This window comes from Theropithecus gelada, chromosome 15 (genome assembly GCF_003255815.1).
Source record: "Theropithecus gelada isolate Dixy chromosome 15, Tgel_1.0, whole genome shotgun sequence".
NCBI lineage: Eukaryota > Metazoa > Chordata > Mammalia > Primates > Cercopithecidae > Theropithecus > Theropithecus gelada.
The window spans coordinates 91,708,378-91,735,130 of record NC_037683.1 but is presented as its reverse complement, the minus strand read 5'-3'; the positions used below and the strand labels follow the sequence as shown (position 1 = coordinate 91,735,130).

The window sequence follows — 26,753 nt, the reverse complement described above, 5'->3', positions numbered from 1 at the left end:
CTTTAAAAAAAAAAAAAAAAAAAATGTCTGTGTTATGTGAAAGATCATACCTCTCTGCCTTTACTCCAAGCTCAGTTTACAGTACTCACGAAGACCAACGTGACCTACATTAAGATTTTTCATTCAGCCAGACGCAGTGGCTCTTGCCTGTAATCCCAGCACTTTGGGAGGCCAAGACTAAAGGATCACTTGCAGCCAGGAATTCAAGACCAGTCTGGGCAACATAGTGAGACCCTGTCCTACAAAAAATTTAAAAAGTTAGCCAGGCATAGTGACATAAACCTGTAGTCCTAGCTACTGGGGAGGCTGAGGCAGGAGGATCACTTGAGCCTAGGAGGTCGAAGCTGCAGTGTGCTAGTTTCATGCCACTGCACTCCAGCCTAGGTGACAAAGCAAGACCCTGTCTCTAAAAAAAAAAAAAGACTTCACTGGGTAAGTAAGCTTTACTGAGCACCTTGAAGGGCAAGGCAGGACACTAGGTGCCGGAGGTAGAGAACCATGGTTCTTTCCATGCTGCTGTATGGGGGAAGGCACATATGCAGCCACCTCGGCACAGTAAAGAACAAAACAAAATGGTATGATGAGAGAAAAGGATCCCCCTGGTGAGAACAAAGGAAAAGAACATAGTCCCAATGGAAAGGACACAAATGAGTTTAGGAAGAGGTTGGCGGTTGTCATCTGGTCTTCCCGAGTGGGCACAGAAACTCCAGGCTTATGTCATAGTGTGGTCAAATGCATGCCACTTTCCAACAATCACAAACACAGGAGAGGTGCAAGAGGCCAGGTCCCATGCTACAAAGTCCTGACTGACTGCCAGGCTAGGTGAACTGGACTTTGTATGCATCAACAAGGAGCACAAGGGGAAGTCATAGTCCAACTGGCTTTGGTGGGACGGGAATATGGGGGCGGAGAAGAGGCTGCTGAATGATCCACTGAGGGCTGACACAGCAGAGCTAACGTGGCCATGGAAGGAAAATAAGCAGATATTTGAGAAGCACAGGTCTGGTACAGATGACAGGGATGTGCAACCACATATGAAAGGGTGAGGAAGGAGGGGAGGCTGACTCTGAGCGTGAATTTTATGTGTGAACACTTAGTTGCAATCCATGGACTGCCTGGTTTTTGCTACTTAAGACTTCATTGTGGTTATTATTCACATCTTGCATCGAGCCCTTGTTTTAAACTTTTAAACATCCTTAAGGTAAGTGGGGGAGTTATTTCAACCGTCCTTTTACAGATAACAGAACCAAGCCTTGGAGGCTGTGACCTGAACAGGGGAGCCAACAGAGATGGGACAGGACCCTGGCGGAGTCCTCACCATACAATCAAATGAAACAGGAAGATAGCTCAAAACAGTCCTAGTGGCATGTTTCTGGGGCAAATGGGACAGAGCTCATAGAACTCTACACCTTCAGCTGCAATGGAAGGTGGTTTGCTGATAATGCCCATTCTAAAAGCAAATGGAAAGCTCCCACACTGTGTTGAATTTTTTTAAATGGATGCGCAAGAGTTAAATCTTAGATCTTTGGTCGAACTAAATTACCTTTAGCAGGTGCTATTTTCAGACCTCAAGCTTTCCCATCATAAAGTTTAAAAAAGAACGATTTGTCTAAAAAGCAGGTAGAGATATTCATTGACAAGGGCTTAGATGTTTTAGGATTTTAATGTTCTTTACATATTCAACATAAAATACTGACAATAGATAAACAATAGGGGAAAGACTTTTCAGCAAAGTATCACTCTCGTCATCAAACATTACAAAGAAAACAGTCAAGAGAACAAAGGATAGGGTAATTTAACAGAAATGTTTAGTTTAATGGCATAATTGAAAAACAATCAACCAATCAACTTTCTCTTCTACCTCTGGAAAGAACAGTAAAAATGAATCAAGAACTTCTAGATCTTTTTCATAAAACAGCTTAAAAAGAGGAAGAGGAGGGCTGAGGAGGGGGTGCAACTGTTGCTAATGGAATAATGCACAAGGTCAAGGATTTAATAAATTCTAAAAGTATCTACATGTATCAGTGATAACCGTATTATTAGAAATATAAATGTATAGAGATATAAAGTATATGGTATTAGAAACAGACCTTGCTAATAGAAACATATATAAAGTATGTCACTTCTCTTGTGATAACAGTATAAAGATCGATCTACAGTTTGCCCTTTGCCTGGTACTCTTAAACCGCTCCTTCAATGGTCAATGTTGACCTTGAATCAACAGCCGCTGAACCCAGGAGACCCCACAGATGTCTAGATTCAGCACCTAGAAGGCCCCACCTACCCTCTATGCTGTGTGTTCCCATGACTCCAGAAATAATTAATTGCAACTTGCATTATTAAGTCCACAGGCAAGTTTGAAATCTAACTAGAAAAAGTAGCAGCAAAAGCAAAATAAGCAGGAATTTGTTAGAAAAGCAACAAGAAGGTTTCTTAAAATGTTTCCAGTTCAAGTCAGAATTAAGGTGAACATTAGGTCCCACCAGCTTTACAGAGCCGTAGATGTTTTGCTGTTCTTTCAAAAAAGAAGAATCTACAATAAACATGTTCATTTAAGAAAAATACTGTGTCTGTTAACTCTTCGTAGCCATCCGCAAGTTACTTTAAACTTTGTATATTGTTCAGGAACAGAGTATATCCTGGTTAGGATGTGTTCATAGCTGATGCATCTCCAAAAAATTTTTCATGAAGGCGGCCAGCTTCTGAACATCTTCAATCGTGACAGCATTATACAGAGAGGCCCGGATGCCTCCCACAGACCTAGAATGACCAAAGATCCAGGCATTGAGAACAAAAACGTCTAATTTAGCACCAAAACGACTTTTTCTAGCCACTGTCTCCTGAGAGTTGCAGCACCTGAGACCATCGTTTCCAGTCTCCGACCTAAAAACTCCCGACACCTGGCACAGAGCTTCACGCATCTCAGTCATCAGAAAATTCTTCCTTAAGCTGTGAAGGTTCACCATGCTCACATTTAACTGAGAGTCATTCGAACTATTCACTCTTAGCAAAGAAAGAAAACAAGGTGGGAGGGAGAGAAGATAAGCTGGAAGAAGATAGCGATTCTGTTCACCATTCATGAGCCTGCCGTGACAGTGCCAGCAAGACGGGGGCCAGGCATCTCCCTGCTGCTCTTCTTATGTGAGGACATTTATTTTTCATAGAGCATGCAAGACTAGCTACTAATTTGATGTTCAGTTAGAATAATAATGATGCTCTACCTTCAGAACAGAGTGGTGCTGGCCTCATCAGAGATGGAATGGCAACCTCTGTGCTATACGAGCAGTGTAAGAGATTTTTCAAAGGTAATTTTGCCAAAACCCCCATGGAAGATGGAGCACCATTATACTCTCAGCTGGGGAATTACACAAAGGGTTCCATAAACAACAGGAAGAAGGCACATCCTTATAACAGCTGGGTTGGCCCAACAAAGTACATAACTGCCACTCCAAGCTAAGCAGGCTCCTAGAGATTTGTTTTATTCTGCATTTGAAAAACTAAGCTAATTCTTTGCCAAGCTTGTGGATTGCAGATGTACTCACCTATGCCCTTTCAAGGACAACATATTGAGTTCAAGAGCTTTATCAAGAAATCTTTTTTCTAAAGCATCATCTCCTTTGGCATTGCCAATGCGGAATGGAATATTCATCTTGCTTCTATTTTGGGGCTCCACTGGACATCTGAAAAACATGTTCTTTATTCCAGCTACTTTTCTGAAATGTATGGGTTGTCATAAACAAATCAACAGATTTTTAAAAACACTTCCTAGATGCAAGCAGAAGATTTTTTTAAAAACAAAAAACAAAAAATCTGCCCCAGCACATTTATTGTTTACTTAAGGAAACCAAACTCTTGCATATGGAACAGTGGGTTATCATCCCCTTGTATGATTTATACTTAATTTCCATCAGCCTCAGTTTCCTCACCTGAAAACTGGGAATAATAATATCTCCATTTCAGACTAGTTGTGACAGTTTAGTGGCACTACATATATGAAGCTTCCAACACATAGCAGCCGCACGGCAAATGTGACTGACCTCTTTCTCTGCAAGGCTGCAGAGAAATGATAAGTTGGTCCTATAGTGGCTGTAAGGCAAAAATAATGAGCAGCAACTTTAAAGGACTTACCATGGTATTGCCCCAAGCTGTGTGACCTTGAGCACGTTACTTAACCTCTCTGCTATGCCTCACTTTCCTCATCTGAACAGTCGTAATAATAGAGGAACCTATCTCAACCACCTCAAGTTGTCATAAGCATTAAATAAGTCAGTATTTATAGAGAATTTTTGTGGCCCATTTAAAAATAAGAAGAGGTGGAATCTAATTTTCCATCTTTTGAATCTGAGCTGGCCTTTTGACTGGCTTTGGCCAAGAGATTACAACAGACTCTTTGCAACTTCCAAGCTTAGGCCTCAAGAGACCTTACAGCCTCTCTTCCTACTCTCTTAAAATATCACTGTCATGGTGGCTCACACCTGTAATCCCAGCACTTTGGGAGGCCGAGGCGGGTGGATCATGAGGTCAGGAGTCTGAGACCAGCCTGACCAACACGGTGAAACCCCTGTCTCTACTAAAAAAATAAAAAAATTTTAAAAATTAGCTGGGCATGGTGGCGCATGCCTGTAATCCCAGCTACTCAGGAGGCTAAGGCAGGAGAATTGCTTGAACTCAGGAGGCAGAGATTGCCATGAGCCAAGATTGCGCCAGAGTACTCCAGCCTGGGTGACAGAGCAAGACTCTGTCTCCAAAAAAAAAAAAAAAATATATATATATATATATATATATATGTATTGCTGTATTGCTGTCACTTAAGCATGTCTGAGCTAGCGTGCTGGAAATAAGTGTCCCAGCCAACAGCCAGCACCAACTGCCAGATTATGTGAAACCACTGTAGACCATCTGGCTCAAACCAATAACTAGATGATAACTTCAGTAGAATGAGACATCCCAAGACCAGCAGAAGAACCCCCTAGCTGAGCTCAGCCCAACCTGCTGACCCAAAAAACTACAAGCAAGAGAATGGTGGTTGTTTTCAGTCACTTAAGTTTTTAAGGTGTTCTATGATGCAGAAATAAATAACTGACACAATTTAAAACTGTGTCTGCAACACACTAAACGCTATATAAGTACCTGTTAATACATTTGTCTTTTAAAAATTTTTTATTTTTAATTTTTCTGGGTACATAGTAGGTGTATGTCTTTATGGGAATAAATTCATCTTTTTATTCCCAGCACCTTGCATAAGGTACATATTGACTCTCAAAAATGATTATGAGTGAATTTTTGTCTAGGAAAGGTTCGTGTTTGACTTCAGTTTCTGCTTTGGAAAATAAGCAGCCAAAATTATTTTTCACTGGCAACCAAAGGAGACAAATGGAAGAGTAGCTGACATTACTCTGCAATTAAAAAAAAAAAAAAGGCACAATGTGTAATAATCCTCTCTTTCTCTCTTTCCCTTTGCTCAAGTATATCCTATTTTATTCTTACACTTCTACGGGTAGAATTCATTAAAATTACAGCAAATAAAGGCAGTGTGAGAGGCCCCCTAAGGGCACATCCGTAATTCTTATTAAAGTTAATGAGAGTCTAGAACATACCTTTGAGCAAAAGAGAGGCCAAAGGGGAAACCAAATATGTGGAAAAGATTTTGAGCCTGAATTCCAGGCCCCACTATTCGAAGTGGTAGGTTTCATGGCTGAAGTTGAAATTAAACATTCAGCGGCTACCCTCTTTTGATATTCCACTGCCTCAGGCTCCCAATGTGAGGCTCCAATCAGAGAGGTGGAGCAACAAAAAGCACATTTAACTTAAGAGAAAAAAAAATTGAAAGCAGGAAGAATTAAGCATCTGTATTTACAGTTCCTCTCCCTCCAATTTACCCATCCTATCATGAAAGTAGAAGATATCACAAAGCAATAATGTCATAAAAGCGAGAAATTAAAGACTAAATTGTCATGCAACAAATATTTATGCACTACCCATGGGAGAATGTCTCTAGTATGGGGCTGGGGGTAGAAAAAAAGATGAAAGGAAATTAACTGCTCCCAATCTACAGACAGATAGCTCCGGAGGGAATCACAATTATATGTAAGAAGTGCTGTAACAGCCAAGGGCTGCAAAGGCAGAGATGCCAGATAAGGAATTATGCAGAGGCAAGGTTGACAGCTTTCAGGGGAGGGGACACAGCGTGGTTACAACAGATGAGAAGGAAGGGCATCTGGCAGACAGCTGCATCTGCAAAGGCACAAAGGCTTCCAGCAAATCCGCTGACTTAACTGAAGCACTGGCTTCCTGGCTGGGGTGGCTGGGAAGACCCACAGGGCCAGGGCTGTGGAGTGCCCTGCTGGGAACTGGACTGGATCCTTCAGCAATGAGGAGTAATCCAGTTTGTATAACAAAATGTGGTCTGTGTTTTAGAAAAACAATTATAGCACACAGAGGAGAGACTGGGGGGTGAAGAAACTGGGAACCCACAGAGCTGCTGGAAAGCTTTTATGAAGAACTTTCTAGGGTTCCAGTATCTAATATGGCCACAGTAGTCTGAAATGACCAAAGTCATTTTTTTCCACCTTTAGGAAGCTACATGGGAACAACCAGATCACACAGCCCTGATGCTACTGTGCATGTGAATGAACCTGTTTTCTGCTTCATTCCTGGAGGCTGCACATCTATTTTGGATTGTATATTGTGTTTGTGTATTTACGCTTTGATTCATAGTAATGTCTCATGTTACGGGTTTGCACTGAACGCAAACTGTAAACTAAAAAAAGGAAATGGCTGAAAAAACAAAAAAACAACTTTCTAGGTCAAAAGAGCTAGGGCCTGTACCAAGGCGCCGGCACTGAGGAGCTTCAAGCATGGGCGGCAAACTCAAAGCCAGCAGGTCCCCGCACTACTCACATGAATGAGTAGGACGGGCCGGTGTGGAAGGTGCAAACTAGCTCTCACATTTTAAACGTGGAGGACTAGTCTGAAAAAGAGGCTCTCCCTTTTTTTTTCCTGAAACATATGGCTGTCTCTGTCAAATTTTCTTTTTCCCAATTTCAGAGGCACATGGATTATGGAATAAGAAACCAGATCTCTAAGTATCTTCCAAGAGCCCAATCTTGGCTCCAATTGTGTTTTTAAACACGGGTGACCCCTGTCAAGCACCACTGTGGGCTGGATCTAGCTCCTGCTCCCCAGTGAGCAGTCCCGGGAGTTAACACCAAATTTCAGAGGTGACCAAGTCTGTTGTTTGAATGGGTTGAGGGGTGAGGTAGGAGAAGGGGCCAAGGTAGACTGAGAGGCTCTGAGGGCTATGGATGGGCATGGAACCAGCTGGTAATCCCAGGGCTGCAAATATTTAAGGAGAAAGTCCAAGTGGGAGCCAAGGAAAGAGCCAAGGAAAGAGCCACGCTTCCCAACGTCTAGGTGGAGCACAGAGAAGATGTCAACAGGCGTTCTGGGAAAGCGGTTTCATGGCCAGAGAAACTTAGGGAAGCTGCATTCACAGAGCTAGGCAGACCTCCTCATTTCTGACTTCCTGAAGCCTCTCAAGGGCTCAGCGACCACATAAATGAGGAACCTCCAGGAGGAATGCAGTGATCCCCCATGACTGAAAAATGCTTCCTATTGCGGGGATGAGAGTTCCAGACAGTCCCCAAGGAGACATGCTGCTCAGAGACACACCGAGACTTCCCAAGGTACTGGAGGAGGGGAACATGGCGGAGGTACACCATGGCGGAGGTACGCAAAGGTGGCAAGGCTCAGAAGGCAACGCAAGAAAGTCACAGGAGATGAGAAGGCGATGAAGAAACATCACTCCACCGTCAGGCCCCTCTGAAAGGATGTCAGATACACAGGCAATGCGAAAGAAGAGTACGTGAAGAGAAGCCCACCAAATGTAACCCTATGTAGGCCTCTCCTTACTGCCTGGTTTTGTCAACAAAAAATTAATTTTAAATTTGTACACGATTATGAAAATTTAGAATAAAAATACGAAGATCTGCCACCCTTCTTCCCACAGAGGTGGCTACCCTAACGGTCTGCTGTGCATTCCTCAGGATCGTTTTAGATACACACATGTACATCTGTGTGTATATGCGAGTATACATCTATGTGTGTCTATGTGTATATACGTATTGATATATAACTGTTGTAGATTTTTTGTTTTTGTTTTTGTTTGAGACAGGGTCTCACTCTGTCACCCAGGTTGGAGTGTGGTGGTCCAATCTCAGCCTCCTGCAGCCTCGACCTCCTGGGATCCAGCGATCCTCCCGCCTCAGCTTCCCAAGTAGCTGGGACTATAGGCACGCACCACCACACCCGGCTGATTTTTTTTATTATTATTATTTGTAGAGACGAGATCTCACTATGTTGCCCAGGCTGGTCTCGAACTCCTTGGAGGTCAAACAATTTTCCCACCTTGGACTCCCAAAGTGCTAGGATTACAAGCATCAGCCACTGCACCTGGCCTTGTTGTAGTTTTTAAAGACTCATAGATTTGTCTTTTTCTATATTTGCTCTTGCTCCTTTTGGTCTGATGACGTAACACAGTCATCTTCCCATGTCTGTTAAGAGACTTGCTTCATCCTTCTCAATGCAGTTATTCCATATTACCCACAGATCCTGATTTATTTCATCAGACCCCTACTGATGGGCATGTCTCCATATTTTCACCATTACATCCTACATTGGACTTGCTGGTTCCTAATTTTGTGCACACCACTGTACCCAGGCAGAGTGCCTGGGAAAAAAATTAAGGGCATCAGGAACAAAATAAGAAAGCATAGAAGGAATTCTGCCAGAAGGGTAAATGTGTAGACATAAAAATCCTTGGTCAAAGCGCATGTAAGTTTTGAATTATAATGAGTGCTGCAATCTCATTATAATTCAAATTTGTCCAGATTTATACTCCAAATTTGTCCAGATTTATACTCTCAGCAAAAGTGCATCCCCTCACTGGCACCAGATGTTATCAATCCTCTTAATGTCTGCAGATCAAAGGCAAAACATATCTCACGGTTTTAATCCGCATGTCCTAAGGAACTAATGAAGGTGGCATCTTTCCATTTGTCTATGAGGCAGCTTGCATTTCTTCTGAGTTGTTTCCTCATACTGTTAGCAACCACCACACCCCCACTTTTATTTCCTTATCCTTTTTCATTCATCTGTGGGTTCTTGCCTATATTAAGGATAGTAACCTTTATGTGTTATATACTACAAAATCTTTCTCATTCTGTCATTTTTAAGTCTGTTTATGATGTCTTAAGCCATATAAAATTTTTAAATGTTCATGTCATTAAATATGTCATTCTTTTACTTTATGGCTTAAGTTGTATGGCCTCTTTAAGGCCTTCTGCACTCCTGGACTTAGATAGCAGCAGAGGTTCTGGAACGAGCCTTCCAGCCCCATGTTCATAGCCTGGCTGCTCCCACTTCCCAGCTGCATCCTTGTCCTATCTGTGCTTCTGCTGCATAGGCTCAGTGTCTACTTCACAGGGTTGTGATGACAACAAAAGGCATTCACAAGTGTAAGGTGCCTAGGACTCTGCCTGCTTCATTTTATTTTAGGGTCTTCACTAGACCCATCACGTGCCTCCTTCTCTTTCCTAAGGCCTGGTAGCCACATAAGGTGATAAAGGTGACCTCAGATCCAGACATGGAATCTGTCACTTGCACATCCTTATATAATAAAATAAATATCTATTATATACTTATAGAATTAATTATATTACAAAAGCTTGTATTATATAAGCACTGTGTGTCAGGAATATCATAATTGCTTTACATAACAATAACCACAAATAATGCTATTAAGAGCTAACATGCAAGGAATGCTTCCTATGTGCCAAGCACTGTTTCTAGCACTTTATACAAATTAACCAGCACAAGAGTCCTCAATCCTTAATGTAAAAATGCTCTCAATCCTTATATTATGTACTCTTGATTCAGAAGCATTTCCTTTTAATTCTCTTGACAATTTTAAGAAGTACGTATCATTACCTCCATGGTACAGATGAGAAAACTGTGGCTTAGAGCAGTTAGGTCACTTGCGCGAGGTCACATGCACCGCAGTGGCAAAGTGAGGCTTCTAAGCCCAAGATGCTAAACAGCCCACGTGGGCTCAATATGGAGTCAGTCAGCACAGTGTGGGTGACTGGGCTATGGAATCAACTCGGAGGCTTTGAAGGTTGTCTTATCTAGTCCCAGAATTCCCTGCCAAGGTCACCAGCAGGGCTGGTGAAACCCCCAGCAAACAACCTGGAACCATGTTAAGTAAAGGAGCTGGCTTACGAGTCAGGGGGCATGGAAGTGGGGAGGGATGCATCTTCTCAGAGACAAAAATGAGGAGCAAAGGTGGTGGTAAATTGCAAATTCTAATTCTAGGTATTCCTCTTTAAAATGCACGCCTCCCATGGGGCCATGTTGCTCCACTATTTCCATAGTTCCAAAGAAAAGAAGACTTTCCTGAAAACCTAAGTGAGTTCAGGCACAGCCTGGGAGTCTCCAGCTGTAAACAGAGGAGAGACAGAGTAGAGCCTCCTTTCTACTCCAGTAACAAGGTTCCACAGGACACCAAGCGCCTGGGATGACGCTTTCCAGGCAGGCAGCTGAGGGGGTGCTGGGAGTTCCCAGAAAGAGGTTTATTCTGAAAAAGGACCGGAAGTCCTGGGTCAAGGCAGTTCATAAATGAGTGAAGAGCTCTGGGTGTGAAGGGTGACCAGATTCCCCAGGAGATGACTCGCCTGCAACATTAGTTTGGCAGCCTGCCTGCTGGGAGAGGCCCAGGTTGAGTGCTTGGAGTTAAAGGACCTAGGGGCGGCGGGGGGGATTCAGGAGCTTCCCAGAATTCCTTCTATGCTTTCTTATTTTGTTCCTGAGGCCCTTAATTTTTTTTCCCAGTGGTATCACCGTTCTTTCTGTCCTCTAATATCATGTCTACACATCTCCTGAGAAATATGTAGAGCTAAAAGCTAATAGAAAAACTGATCTCCCATCCACTATAACCACCAAGTGCTTTTACTCACATTCAGGTTCTCAGCACTTTTTAGGGAGCCAGGGAAGATGATTTATTCTTCTCGGTCTTCCAGGAGCCTAGAACAAGACTAGTCTACAGAGTGGGTGCTCAGGAGTCATTTTATGGATGGATGGATGGATGGATGGATGGATGGATGGATGGATGGATGGACGGATGGATGGGTGGGTAGGTGGGAGAATGGATGAGTGGATGGATGGATGGATGGATGGATGGATGGATGGATGGATGGACAAGTGGGTAGACGGATGGATAGGTAAAAGGGTGAATGGACAGATGAGTGGGTGGGTAGATGGGTGGATGAATGAGTAGATGGATGGATGGATGGATGGATGGATAGATAGATAGACGGGTAGATAAGTGGAAGGGTGGATGGATAGATGGAAGGGTGGATGGGTAGGTAGATGGATGGATAGGTGGGTGGGTGAATGGGTAGGTGAATGGATGGATGGGTGGGCAGATGGAGGGATGGAGGGAGGGATGGATGGATGGATGGATGGATGGATGGATGATTGATGGATGAGTGAATGGGTAGATGAGTGGATGGATGAATGAATGGATAGATGAATGGGTGGACAGATGGATGTATGGATGAGTGGATGGGTGAATGAATGGGCAGGTGGATAGATGGGTGGATGGGTGAATGGGGAGATGGGTGAATAGGTAGGTGGAAGGATGGATGGGTAATGGATGGTAGATGGATGAGTGAGTGGGTGAATGGATGGATAGGTAGGTGGGTGGTGGATGAATAGATGGATAGGTGGGTCAGTGGTGGATGGATGAGTGGATGACAGGATGAATGTATAGGTGAATGAGTGGACAGATGGATGAATGAATGAATGAATGAGTGAATGAGTGGATGGATAGATGGGTAGGTAGGTGGATGGGTGGGTGAGTAGATGAATGAATGAATAAATAGGTGGACTAAACACATTCTCACATGCTTCCACAGACCTTCCTTCCAATCCCAGCATAAGCCATCCCCTTCAAGCAGCCCATACTCTGCTCCCCAAACACACTGTACACTCTTCCCTTAGTGCCTTTGCAGGGATGATTCTAACCTTTCTAAAGGTTAGAAGTCTAAACCTTTCTGCCCTCTTCTCTGCCTAATTCTACTCATGACCAGGGCTCATAATAAGCTGATGCAAAAGCCCTCTCTTCACCTCCAACCAAACAATATCCCCTTTTCCAGGTTCATGCCACATTCTTTAGCCCTTGGCTATGAAATCCTTGGATACCTACTGCTAATTGTGCATGTTAAATGGCTTCAGTGAGCACAGGCAGGGTATCCTGGCCTCCCGACTCACACATCAAGGTCTAGGGTGGAAGTTTCCCCAGCACCGAGCCCCCAGCCTGCACTTGCTTCTCTGTTGCACAGAACCAGAGAACAGGCAGTAATGCAGAGTGTGTATCCCTTCCCCAAGATGGTAGCTGGGAAAGGAACCCAAAGGCCAAGGCATCCTGCCAAGCCTAACTCCCCCGGGCTTGCAGCTGGAGGAGGACCACTGCATGCCAAGAGCTCACAAAAGCAGGCAATAAGCATTGCAAGAACAAAGGTGGCAGCAGCATGCCATCCAAAAAGTACACCAGCACTGCCCACCCATGGGTGGTTATGGAGATGTGTTAGTTAAATCTTGGCTAAAAAGTACAATTCTAAGTTAGGATTGAGGCATCATTTTGTCCGTCCCACGTGGCCACCGAATTATCTGAGAGAGGACAAATTTCCAACTTACCATCAAGCAGATGTTTTTGTTACAATAGACTGAACCCCAAAGAGCAATGACCACTAAGAAGGGGGTTCTCAGTTTGGTGGGTTTAAGCATTTATGTATATGTGTAGGTGCACATACATGCACACAGTGGAGAGTCTGGTCTTTGTATACCTGTACCCACCCTTAAGGGAAAGGGAAAAGCAAATGGAGATACCACCTGTTATACTTCTCGGCATCCAAGGCACTGCACCAGGTGCTTCCCATCTGGCATTTTGGTGAAGGGCCCAATGCTGTGGATTGAATGGTGACCCTGAAAAGGTATGCCCATGTCCGAACCCCCAGAATCTATCTGTGAATATGACCTATTTGGAAAAAATGGCCTTTGCAGATGTCATTACGTGAAGGATCTCGACGTGAGATGATCCAGGATTATCTGGATAGGCCCTAAATCCAAAGACCTCTCTTTTTAAGAGACAGAAGGGAAGACACGGCAGAAAGGAGAAGGCCACGTGAAGACAGATGTGGAGGCTGGAGTGATACAGCCACAAATCAAGGACCACCTGGAGCCACTAGACGCTGAAGGAGGCAAGGCATGGCTCTCTGGAGGGAACAAAACTCTGCTGACACTTTGATTTTGAACTTCTGGCCCCAGAAGAGTGAGAATAAGTCTTCTGATGTTTTGAGCCACTAAGTCTGTAGCACTTTATTACGCCAGCCCCAGGACACTAATACAAGACCCACACATTTTCTGCGAAATTCCCAGATGCAGGGCCAGTGGGTAAGACATATTCATTAATCATTTGGTCATGGAAATATTTAAACTGGAGTCAACCCCATGCCAAAGCCAATTCCATTCACAGACTCTGGGATAACAGCATCTGTCTTATAATAAGGAAAGGAGTGAACTTTCTTAAAAAGGGAAATAACGCAGAAGAGGAGGCCAGGAGTGAGTATTTATCCCAAAGATCTCTAACAGGAGTCCTTAAATTGACACATTCCAGAAAGTACATGTGTTTTTTCCCGGAAAATGCACAAAGCAAGCAGGGAGTAGACAGGACCTACCCCGGGGGTGAACTGAGATTCTTCCCCAGGGTGATGTCTTTGGTGTGAGAAACACACTACCCACTGGAACACAGGTCCCAAAGCCTGAAAGCCCCGGGATGGGGCACAGGAGGGAAGAACTCACCACCCATTCCCTTATTCATGGAGCCCAGGACCACCCACACTCACCAGCATTTTAATGTCTCAGAGAAAGGTGAATATGTCCACTTTTCAAAGGCACACAGTATATATATGGTTTTAAATTCACAAGAGGTAAAATAGCAGATAAAATCCATTGACTTACACGTAGAATCCTTGAGAATTATCAATAATCTCATAAATCATTTGAGATTTGATGGAGCTAAGCTTCTCCATGGCCGCGGCACCTCCATTGTTTTTAATCCACTCCAGGACCAAGCCCATGACGTAGATGCTAAAATGAAGATTTTTTAAAAATCTGTTTAGCTCATCTTTGCAAAAGTAGAAGTATATTCAAGCAAACTGCTGTTTAAGTTCCATTAAAACAGACTTAAAGGCATTATTTGAAACAGACAAGACAGTCAGGTGCAGTGGCTCACACCCATAATCCCAGCACTTTGGAAGACTGAGGCGGAAGGATCGCTTGAAGCCAGGAGTTGGAAACCAGCCTAGGCAACATAGCAAGACCCATCTCCGTAAAAAATGAAAAATTATTTGGGCGTGATAGCATGTGCCTATAGTCCCAGCTACTTGGGAGGCAGAGCAGGGAGGAATGCTTGAGCCCAGGGGTTTGAGGTTGCAGTGAGCTATGATCACACCAATGCACTCTAGCCTGGGTGACAGAGTGAGACCCTGTCTCCAAAAATAAAATAAAGAAAATACACAAGACAAAAGCAGGGCTTGTGTGAACAACAGCATGTCATCAAGCAAGGACTAGAGTCAATCCAATTCTAGACCCCTGAGGGCCATTCAGAAAAAGGTTTAATGAGATTTTTCACTAAACGTCGTATCAATCCCTCCTTGTCCAGCTCAAGCCCTAATGTAAACTCTTCTTGACACCAGAACACACTTCATTATCTCCACCAGAAGGCATCAGCAGACCCCAATCCTGCCCCGACCCAGAGCAAGCTCTTCACTTCCTGAACTCCCAGAGCACCTTGCCCATATTTCCTGCATCGTTTTTTTCCACTTGCTCCTTTATTTTAAGTTTCTGTGTGCCTGTGGTTTGGCCTCTGTGGTCTTGGAAGGCTGGAAGCCCACACTGTTCATCTTTTCTACCCACAGCCTTAGCACAGTGCCTTCCAGCCAGCAGAGAGCACTGTGGCAGAGTGGTTAAAAGGATGGGTTCCCCGTCCCAGTCCTGACTCCCGTCGCAGGGCAGCCACTCACTAACAGACTACCCAGGATTAGTCACCTCAGCTTTCCCATGTGGAACCAGGAGATTCACCTACCTGTGGGGGACACGTGGCATTTTATCCACCCTGCTCTTCCCAACTCCACCCTCCAGCCAGTATGCAGGTCCAGCAAGGCCCCTGACTCCCTGGTCTCAGAGTTGGGCATGGGACCTAAATGGGCCAATCAGGGCCTTCCTTGAGATTTTCTCAATTGGGAGTGGGGAGAAAGAGTGAGGAGAGCAGAAAAAGGGGCAGAATATTAGTGCAACTGTGAGACAGGATATGAGAGCCCTAGGGAATCATGTTTCTAGGAAACATCTGAAGAAGACCCATCTGAAAATGAAGCCAACATTCCCGCTGAGAGAAACCAGGATCAGAAGTGGAGAGCAGATGGAGGAGGATTCGTGTCCCTGATTCCAGGAAGTCCAGCTGCACCTCAGCCCTTCCCGCAGCTCAGGACCGTCCCTTTCTGAACCAAGTGTTTCAAATTTTTCCTGCCAGACTGGCGCTTAGCACAGGGCCTGGCACGTGGCAGGTGGGCCACACAAATGGTAGTCAGTAGTCCCTTCAAACTTAAGCTGAAAATATGAAACACTGAGGAGCGGTGCGTGGTTTTCCCCAGTCTGAAAGCCCCTCTCCTTGAGAAGGTGCTAAAGGCTCCACGTGTACTCAGTAAAAGCCGAGGGCACAGGAGCAGAGGTTGCCCAGGGAAGACACCATCTCCCTTGAGCAGAGAGTCTGGAGGTCAGCGGCCAACCATGCCCTCTCCAGAGGTATGAATCAAAGGTCCTCTATGGGAATTGTGCAAAAATGTATTGGGAGTCAATGCTCAGCTAAGATCTGGGGTGGGGATACCCAGCTGCTTCCTCCTTTATTAACAGGAGGGGAGATGACGGGGTCTGGAAAATGCTCTAACAGCCAGCAGCTTGTCACACGGAAGCCCCCTATACCAACTGGCTCATTCACTGTCTCAAGTGGGACCCAAGGCCTGGGTGCGGTGGCTCATGCCAGCTCATGTTGGCAAAAGCCAACACCGGGCTGCCCAGAGGGGCCTCAGGCAGGGAGCAGACAGCATCCACAAACATCCAACAACCTCTCCTGAAGCCTCCCCAGCCTGCCTCCCCACAGCCCTGGGAAGAAAGAGCAAGGGTGGCTGCTGGCAGAAAGGGAAGGCAGAGAGGAAGAGAAAACAGTCCCTGAGAAATCCACAGCCTCAGCGCTAGCTCTCTGGCTAACGTCCAAGAAGTCAGAGGGACAAAAGAGAAAGAAGAGAGAAAATAAGAGATGGGAATGAGGGCTTCCTGAAGTCTACTGTGGCCTCAGCCTATTTTCATGGATCACAATAATCCTCGGGTTAGAGATACCATCATCCCATTTTCCAGATGAGGAAACTGAGGCTCAGAGAGCTTAACTTGCCTCAAGTCATCTGGCGAGCAGCTTAAAGCCAGGACTCCAACTCCAGCCTGTCTGACTCCAAGAGTGCAAGCTCTTCCCACAAGTATCCAGACCCTCTGCTTTGCCAGGGGCTGCAGGGCCCCAGTCACTAGCTCCCCTGCAAGTGGGACTGCAGGGCTATCACCACACACCAGTCACAGTGGCCAAGTCCAGCACACAGCACACACGCATGTGGGTGTGCATTCCCGACACGAGGCTGCCCAGCCCTCTCTATTCAGCAGATGCTCTACAATTCCCACTTCACTTCCAACTGCTCCTCTCCCACACCTGCAGCCTGCTCACCCCCTACCTCTACACAGAACCAACCTCCACACAGAACCTACCTCCACACAGAAGCACAGAAACACACCCTGCCATGTGACTGAATCCAAGCAGCGTCACCCTGTGCCAGGTCACCAACAATACTTCCAGGTGACCAAGCTTCGCTTTTGCCTGCAGCTCTGTGTTATCCCAGGGTTTCAGGGCTGACCTGGGCCCTTGCTGCACTGTGGATTTGGTTTCTCTAAATCCAAAGTGCAGCAAGGGCCCATGTCAGGTTCACCGTCCTAGCCAGACCTCAGTACCGACGCCTGAACCCCTAGCTGGCTGCTGCGCTCACACTCGCCCCCCTATGCTCTCTGGCTTTCTTAATGAATCTGAGCAGGCGAGTCTAGCAGAAAGCTCACCCACTTTCAGGGGCTGCCTGGAGCCAGTACCCGTAACCTGACTCTATGAAGCCTCAACAAGAGGCAGACAAATCAGAAGCAAGCAGGCTGTCCTGAAGACTGAAGACATCCCTGGGGTAGGAGGTCCTGCCCTCCTCTCCCACCCAGTCCTCTGCACAGCACTGATGTCTAGCCCCTGTGACTCTACTTAACACAAGACCCTTGTGGCTTCCAGTTCTTTATTAACCCATGTTCAACTCCCTTACAATCTAAAATCTTGAGCCGGGCGCGGTGGCTCACGCCTGTAATCCCAGCACTTTGGGAGGCCGAGGCGGGCGGATCACGAGGTCAGGATATCGAGATCACAGTGAAACCCCGTCTCTACTAAAAATACAAAAAATTAGCTGGGCGCGGTGGTGGGCGCCTGTAGTCCCAGCTACTCGGGAGGCTGAGCCAGGAGAATGGCGTGAACCCGGGAGGTGGAGCTTGCAGTGAGCCGAGATCGCGCCACTGCACTCCAGCCTGGGCCACAGAACTAGACTCCCTCTCAAAAAAAAGAAAACACAAGGGCTCTAAAATGCTTATGCAGGCCGGGCGCGGTGGCTCAAGCCTGTAATCCCAGCACTTTGGGAGGCTGAGACGGGCGGATCACGAGGTCAGGAGATCGAGACCATCCTGGCTAACATGGTGAAACCCCCTCTCTACTAAAAAAAAAATTAAAAAACTAGCCGGGCGAGGTGGTGGGTGCCTGTAGTCCCAGCTACTTGGGAGGCTGAGGCAGGAGAATGGCATAAACCCGGGAGGCGGAGCTTGCAGTGAGCTGAGATCCGGCCACTGCACTCCAGCCTGGGCGACAGAGCAAGACTCCGTCTCAAAAAATAAATAAATAAAATAAAATAAAATAAAATGCTTATGCAGCTTACAGCATGGTCTCAATTCTTCACACTACCAGTGTGACACTTTTAACAGATTTGTGCCTTCATTTCTAAAATGCCACCTGTAAACACACAGGATAGGGTTCCTAACTCTGCCTATTAAATGATTAAATAAATCGAGGTATGTCCATTCTACAGGACACCATATATATTTTAAAACAAAAAAAGGGCCAATCCCAACACTTTGGGAGGTCAGTGTGGGAGAATAGCTTGAGGCCAGGAGTTTGAGACCAGCCTGGACAACATATTGAGACCCCGTCACCCTAGGTTGTTTTTTTTTTTTAATGTAGCCAGGCATGGTGGCACTTGCCTGTAGTCCTAGCTACTCAGGAGGCTGAGGTGGGAGGATCACTTGAGCCCAGGAGTTTGCGGTTACTGAGAGCTATGATCACACTGCTGCACTCCAGCCTGGGCACCAGAGCAAGGCCCTGTCTCTAACAAAAATAAAATTTTAAAGTAAAAAATAAAAATAGGCATTTCCGCTGACATAGCAGAATGCCAATGTCTATTGTGGAGTGGAAAAATAGAATTCAGAACAATTTGTATGGTAAAGTTCAAGTTCCATTTGCATGATTAAATATATGACTGCATATTTGCATATGCCCAGTTAAGGGTGTGTTAGGATGCAAAGCAAGCAGTGAATAGTGGCTACCCTGGTGACTCCGCCCACTTGCAATTCTTTGCTGAGAGTATGTTACTGTTTGTTTGTTTGTTTGTTTTTTGAGGCGGAGTTTTGTTGTCACCCAGGCCGGAGTGCAGTGACACGATCTCGGCTCACGCAACCTCCGCCTACCAGGTTCAAGCGATTCTCCTGCCTCAGCCTCCAGAATAGCTAGGACTACAGGTGCACACCACCACCCCTGGCTAATTTTTGTATTTTTAGTAGAGACAGGGTTTCACCATGTTGGCCAGGCTGGTCTCAAACTCCTGACCTCAGGTAATCTGCCCACCTCAGCCTCCTAAAGTGCTGGGATTACAGGCATGAGCCACTGCACCCAGCCTAAGAGTATGTTGTTACTGTTATAAATTTTTTTAAGCAATACGAAATAGTCCCTGTGCACCAGGACTTAGAAAAGGACACCAGAAAGTCCCCCGGAAAACTCTCCCTGGCTATTCTAAGACTCCAGCTCTGCAGATGAGCTTCTGAAGTTGATGTTATGGCACAGTTTTCTCAGGAATCGGTGAATGTAACCACTGAGTTGAGCACTTTTGCCAGAGGAAAGCTCCCAAAGCTGGCTCCACTACACACCCCACTGTGGATTCCAGGATTCCAGGCGTCTCCATCCCACTGGGAGAAGGTAGTCTGGGACCAGTGAAGTCCTCCAAACAGGCTCACAGACTTAATTTGCATGCTCCCATTCTTTTATTTATTTATTATTATTATTTTTGAGATGGAGTTTTGCTCTTGTTGCCCAGGCTGGAGTGCGATGGCACAATCTCAGCTCACCGTGACTTCTGCCTCCTGGATTCAAGCGATTCTCCTGCCTCAGCCTCCTGAGTAGCTTGGATTACAGGCATGTGCCACCACGCCTGGCTATTTTTTGTATTTTTAGTAGAGACGGGGTTTGTCCATGTTAGTCAGGGTGGTCTTGAACTCCCGATCTCAGGTGATCCACCTGCCTCGGCTTCCCAAAGTGCTGGGATTACAGATGTGACCCACCGTGCCCGGCCTGTTCCCATTCTTTTAAGAGGTGGCCTAAAATTAATGGTCTATTTGTTTTGTATTTTTATTAGTTACTTCACCTCATATTGCAGCTAAAACAAATGTACGCTTGTGTATTCAGTTAGTCACGGTAAGTAAAAAGTATTTTGTGTGGTCAGAAGGGAAGTTTAGGGACCTTTTCTTCTATCTACTAATTGGGGTTAGTGTGTTCTACTGAAGGGTTAAAGAGAACAGCAGCATGTCCTTTATTCCACTCCAGTTCATCGCTCAGGGCTACAGAGCAACGATTTGAAGGCAGTTTTATCCAGCACAATTGAATCAAAGTTCCCAGGGCCTATGGTCATTAGACTCAGGGGGGAAAAAAAAAACATGGCTTCTTTTCAAAAGTAAGGCCGTTTCAAGAACTCTAGTATGTGATACAAAGTTCTGAAGGGTTCCAGGTACCCCATCAGCCTCACATCATGGACTGAGGAGGGCATTTTGCACACATCTTGATGTCTCCATTTGTAGCTTGTTCTCATTGGGTGAGCTAGGATTTTCTAACTTGCATGTTTTTTGTTTGTTTGTTTGTTTTTGTTGTTGTTGTTTTGAGATGGAGTCTCGCTCTGTCACCCAGGCTGGAGGGCAGTGGCATGATCTCGGCTCACTGCAACCTCTGCCTCCCGGGTTCAAGGGATTCTCCAGCCTCAGCCTCCTGAGTAGCTGGGACTACAGGTGCGTGTCACCATGCCCAGCTAATTTTTGTATTTTTGGTAGAGACAGGGTTTCACCATGTTGGTCCAGCTGGTCTCGAACTCCTGACCTCATGATCCACCCACCTCAGCCTCCCAAAGTGCTGGGATTACAGGCATGAGCCATCGTGCCCGGCCTAACCTTGCATTTTTAAGTACTGCAAATGAACTCCATTTAAAGTCATGGATTTATGGTTAATCTTCAAACATACAGAATTAGACAGAACATTTTTTTTTTTCTTATGGGGTAAAAAGAAAGCAAAGCAACTTCCAGGGAGTATCTTGGAGTCAGAATCCATTACTTAAGTATCTTTTATCTTCTCTATTTACAAATTCTCATCATATTATTAACAATCCTGACTGGCCCTGAGATGGTCTCAATGAACACTGTTCTGATCTGTCTAGGGGAGAAACTTGGCCCCTTTTCTGCCCTTGTTTCTGCCTCTGTCCTTCCTCCGGCAGGAAAGCTCTGGAAGGGGAGTTCCTGCCCTCCCCCTCATCCCCACCCACAGTGGGCCAGAGGAGCCCAACCACTGGTCAAGCACAGGGGGCGGTAGGGGAGTCACCCTATGAGAAACTCTCTTCCAGGACAACTTTCTGTGTCTCCAGGTCTGACTCCAGCCATCTTCATCTCCCATTAGAAAGACTGGCCTGCTTTCCCACTGTTCCCACTAATGGTTTTTCCCCCTAATATTAACAAACAGCATGTGCTAATGTGCTCATTCCTTTCTCTTTTTTTTGAGACGGAATCTCACTCTGTTGCCCAGGCTGGAGTGCAGTGGTGCGATCTCGGCTTGCTGCAACCTCCGCCTCCTGGGTTCAAGCAATTCTCCTGTCTCAGCCTCCCGAGTAGCTGGGACTACAGGCGCCCACCACCACAGCTGGCTAACTTTTTGTATCTTTTAGTGGAGATGGGGTTTCACTGCGTTAGCCAGAATGGTCTGGATCTCCTGACCTCGTGACCCACCTGCCTTGGCTTCCCAAAGTGCTGGGATTACAGGTGTGAGCCATTGCGCCCAGTCATGTTCATTCCTTTTTTTAAAAATGCTCTTCGAGGTAACCCTTGGAGAAGGTACCACGGGGTGACTGTCTGCCCTGCCCCAAGCTGTACCCTGATCACAACTTGCTGGCCTACAGGCTGTGGGACAGTTCAGGGACAGCACTCCTTCCCTGCCCCCTCCCACCTTCTCACTTCTGAAACGGGTGATGGTCTTGGGCTCCTCTGAAAGCCTCCTCTAGCTGCAAGGCAGGCCCTGGCCCCATCTCCAAACAGGTGAGGACAGCCTCCTCTCCCTCCACCTGCCATGTGCAGCCTGGCACCTCGGCCCCTTCTCCAGGAAGCCAGCACTTGAGGTTCCCAACTGCACCCTCACCACTCAGCCCGCCCAGTTCTTGTGTCCCAGTTGGCCATATATATATATGTATATATATACACACACACATGCATATAAATAAATGTGTGTGTATATATATAAATAAAATATATGTATATCCCAACTCATTTAATCTTCACAGCAACCCAATGAAAGGGGTACTATTATTACTTCTGGAACCTACTACACAGACATGTTAAGTGACTTGCCTAAGGTCACACAGCTAGTAAATACTAGACTCTCTTAGGCAACTGTAAATCTTAAGAGTCATGAAGATTTTCTCAAAATACCCAAGTTTGGGAGTTACAGGATCCTGAGGCAGGGCAACCTTGCTCTCCCTGAAGTGCCGCAACGCAGCCCCCACTCAGCAAATGAGAGCCAGGCTAAGAGGACCCCTCCAGATTAGGCTGAAAAACAGAAAGATGTTGGCTGGGCGCGGTGGCGCATGTCCATAATCCCAATGCTTTAGGAGGTTGAAGCCAGCGGATCACCTGAAGTCAGGAGTTCAAGAGCAGCCTGGCCAACATGGTGAAACCCTGTCTCTACTAAAAGTACAAAAATTAGCTGGGCATGGTGGCACGCACCTGTAATCCCAGCTACTCGGGAGGCTGAGGCAGAAGAATTGCTTGAACCTGGGAGGCAGAGGTTGCAGTGAGCCGAGATCATGCCACTGCACTCAAGCCTGGCGACAGAGCGAGACTCCATCTCAAAAAAAAACAAAAACAAAAATCCCTGAAAGGTATTTAAGCCAGTATGTTCTCTGTTAGGCAGCCAGCTTCCCGCAGGCCCAGCAGAGAAAGAAATGAAAGCAGGGGAGGCACAGCCTTTGAAAGTTCTTCTCCAAAGCTGCACTGGCTGTTTGAGATGCAGGCCACAGCACCTCATGTATAGAGAGCTTTTGGGTTAATGGTGAACCACCAGGTCCTGGATTACCAAGACCAAACAAAAACCAACATCCCCAAAAAAGAGCAAGAGGAAAAGCTGATCAAATAGTAAAGAGAGGGTACAGAGGGAGAGGTGAGCTGGGCAGAGAATCTGATAAGATATCTGGGGCATTTGGTCACCGGCTGCTGGAAACATGCTTTACTTTATTTTACTTATTTATTTAGAGATGGAGTCTCCCTCTGTCACCCAGGCTGGAGTGCAATGGTGCCATTTCGGCTCACCGCAACCTCTGCCTCCCCAGCTCAAGCGATTCTCCTGCCTCAGCCTCCTGAGTAGCTGGGATTATAGGTGTGTGCTACCATGCCTGGATAATTTTGTATTTTTGGTAGAAACAGGGTTTCACCATGTTGGTCAGGCTGGTCTCTAGCTCCTGACCTCAAGTGGTCCACCCGTCTCGGCCTCCCAAATTGCTAGGATTACAGGCGTGAGCCACCCCGCCCAGACTTACATGCTTTACTTTAAAATACAACCTCTGCTTTGATGAAAAATAGTGAGACCCTCCCCGGGTCCACAAGACTGACTCCCAGAGTTACCTGAAACATGGAGGCGTGTTGTACAAGGAGCTGTTTCCAGCCTGCACCTTGTATTCCAGGACAGAAGGGCACTCTCGGAGGGCAAACCCCAGCAGGTCATCACGGACAATCACCACGGTGACCCCAGCAGAGCCAACATTCTTCTGGGCACCAGCAAAAATCACACCAAACTTAAAAAGAGAAAGACATGCTGTTTAAGAAGGATTTGGCCATTTTTCATACATGTATGCAAACCTCCCAACTCTTCCCAAAGCACAATTTCTTTAAGGAAATGACTGTATCCTGTGTAGGGAGGAGTTGATGCTCTAAAGCAATCTCCATCTGGATAGCAAACCCACACTCAGAGTTCCAAAGCCTGAGGATGATCTGTCGGTGTGGTCCTCCCCTGGGTGGGGCTAACCCAAGCCCACCACTGCAAGGTCCTGGCACATACTCACATTTGCTCTGCATACCTCCTTTCTACCCCCAAATCAGTCTTTAAAGTGGGGCCTCTAACTCTCCCTAGTAACTAAGAGAAGAAACAGACTTTTTTTTTTTTTTTGAGACAGAGTCTTGCTCTGGCACCCAGGCTGGAGTGCAGTGGCACGATCTCGGCTCACTGCAACCTCCACCTCCCTGGTTCAAGCGATTCTCCTGCCTCAGCCTGCCAAGTAGCTGGGATTACAGCGTGCGCCACCATGCCCAGCGAATTTTTGTATTTTTAGTAGAGACGGGGTTTCACCATGTTGGTCAGGGTGGTCTTGAACTCCTGATCTCGTGATCCACCCTCCTTGGTCTCCCAAAGTGTTGGGATTACAGGCGTGAGCCACTGCGCCTGGCCAAAACAGATTTTTTAATCTATTTACATCTGTATAAAAGGACAGTCAGAAGGTGCTGAGAAAGGGACAAGAGACTGCTATGACAAAGAGAAGGGATGGGACAAGCTGCCTGAGGGAGAAGAAATTATAGAAAACAGATGTTTAAAGGTACTTTAGGTAATTCTGTTGTGCAAGATACAAAACCCACTCCCATGACTCTCTCCATGAAACCCTTAGGAAAACCGAGCGTCGGCAGGAAGTTGGGGGTGGGGGAAAGTAATTTATAGTTATTTAAAATTGCCAGTGCCTGGCGATAATGAAAAGCAGACCATAAACCAAATACAGTATATCTAAACAATTATTGTTCAGCCTTAAAAAAGAAAGGAAGTTCTGACACACACTACAACATGGATGAACCTTGAAGACATTCTGCTAAGTGCAATAAGCCAGACACGAAAGGACAAATAGTACATGATTCACTTCTAGGAGGTACCTAGAGTAGTCAAATTCACAGAGACAGAAACTAGAATGGAGGCTGCCAGGGGCTGGAGGGCAGGGAGAGAAGGAGTTAGTGTTTAACGTACAGACTTTCATTTGGTAAGATGTGAAAGTTCTGGAGACGGATGGTGGTGATGTCTGCACAACAATGTGAATGCTCTTACTGCCACTGAACCGTACACTTCAAAATGGTTAAGATGGTACATTTTATATTAAATGGTAAAATTTATTATAAGTATATATTTTCCCAAGTAAAAAGGCAGAATACCACTCAGTCAGTTCAACGGTTGTTCTTAGATTCTTTACCCGCATCGCCCCCTGGGGCATGTACCTAGAACACGGGTCCCACTGCCCTGCCTTGGTGAGCCACTCAGAAAGAAAACGGTATCCTGTTGACGCTTCTGGAGGTGGGTACCAGGCAAGGGGAAGCTCTCTCACACAGGTCCCCTGGGCTTGGGATAATCTGCATCTGCTCTTGAAGACAAGTCACTCCCCGTCTGTTGACCAAACAAGTTTCTAAGAACCACTCTCAAAAGCAGGTAGTTCCCCAAGGACTCAAGTGGGATCCTGTGAGGCAATCATCATCACGAGGCTGGGAACAGCAGGACTCAGGCACTGCAACAGCTGGGGATTCATACCTGGCAGCCTGCTCACTGGCAGCTGCCCTGGCTCAGGGGTTCTGCAGGCCCCAAACACCCATGGTTCTTCCCGCTCTTGTGTATATTAAAATGTCCCTGCAGAAACCGAGTCAGTGGGTTCTCCCGACCCTGCCTTTTATACTCTACCTTGGAAACATCCACTGGCTTGGACAGGAAGTTTGAGGACATGTCACAAACCAGTACTGCTCCCTTGACATCGGGTATAAAGTCAAACTCCACACCATGCACTGTCTCATTTGCGCAATAATACACATAGGAGGCATCCGGGTTGAGGTTCCAGGTGCTTGGATCTGGAATTTCTATCATAGAAGACAAGTTTGAGACTTTGCACTTTTCACTCTCCTCTTTTCTTACACAGATGGGAGTCAACCGGGAGACTGACAGGCCTCCCCTAGCAGGGAGAGATCAACTGACTTCAAAGCACTGCACAAGTGAAAGCACCCTCCCAGCCTCATCTTTTGTTACCATCGTTACCAACATCCTGAGTGGATGAGCGATCCAACCTTTTGACTTTTACTGGGAACAAATCATCTTCAAAAATGGCATGGGAGGGTGGGCATGGTAGTATATGCCTATAGTCCTGGCTACTTAGAAGGCTAAGGCAGGAGGATCACTTGAACCCAGGAGCTGCAGACTACAGTGTGCTATGACCATGCCTGTGAAGAGCCACTATACTCCAGCCTGGGCAACATACAAAGACCGTGTCTCAGCAAAATAAAAGTAAATTTTTTCAAAAGGCAAAATAAAATAAAGTAAATTTTTTCAAAAATCTGAGTTTTTACTTGTCACCCAGTATCCATCTACCCTATATCCATTGATGGACTAGTAGCTTCTTAATGGGACCCCAGCCCTCACCCGCTCTCAGCCCATGTAGTTCCAGGGGAGCCAGTGAAACCCACAGCCCAGAGGTAGAATGCAACTCAGGCACGGCCACAGGGACTGATTCAGAATGGGGCACAGGAGACATGAGACTGTTACTGGCAATGCTCCACAAAGGCATTGAAACTTGGGAGAATATAAGGTCAGGAGCAGCTGCAGCCACCTTTCAAGAAAGGGACAGCTTTTTCTGCCTGTGGAGCCACCAGGTCCTGGAGACATTGTTGGGGCCCCTGATCAGGCCACATCTAAAGCCAAACCAGCCCCTGGACTTTTTCAGCTAATTAGCTGAAAAGCTACTACTAACTACTCACTGGCTTCTGCAATAAGAGTATGCATAGGCCAGGCGCAGTGGCTCACGCCTGTAATCCCAGCACTTTGGGAGGCTGAGGCAGGCGGATCACCTGAGGTCAGGAGTTCAAGAGCAGCCTGGCCAACATGGTTAAACTCCGTCTATACTAAAAATACAAAAATTAGCCAGGCGTGGTGGCGGGCACCT

General features: G+C 46.2%; 1 protein-coding gene across 2 annotated transcripts in view; it reads right to left on the bottom strand.

Annotated features, from left to right (window-relative positions):
* Window positions 1-1,644: 1,644 nt before the first annotated feature.
* PSAT1 (phosphoserine aminotransferase 1) overlaps window positions 1,645-26,753 on the bottom strand; it is a 33,491-nt gene continuing 8,382 nt past the window's right edge. The window contains exons 5-9 of one of the 2 annotated variants that reach the window (XM_025359073.1): window positions 25,505-25,677; window positions 23,425-23,594; window positions 14,077-14,205; window positions 3,543-3,680; window positions 1,645-2,760 (exon numbers count right to left, since the gene is read on the bottom strand). In XM_025359073.1, the coding sequence (XP_025214858.1) occupies window positions 2,655-2,760; window positions 3,543-3,680; window positions 14,077-14,205; window positions 23,425-23,594; window positions 25,505-25,677 (716 nt within the window). In that variant the 3' untranslated portion in view covers window positions 1,645-2,654. The remainder of the gene's footprint in view (window positions 2,761-3,542; window positions 3,681-14,076; window positions 14,206-23,424; window positions 23,595-25,504; window positions 25,678-26,753) is intronic. The other variant, XM_025359075.1, reaches the window with a different exon arrangement.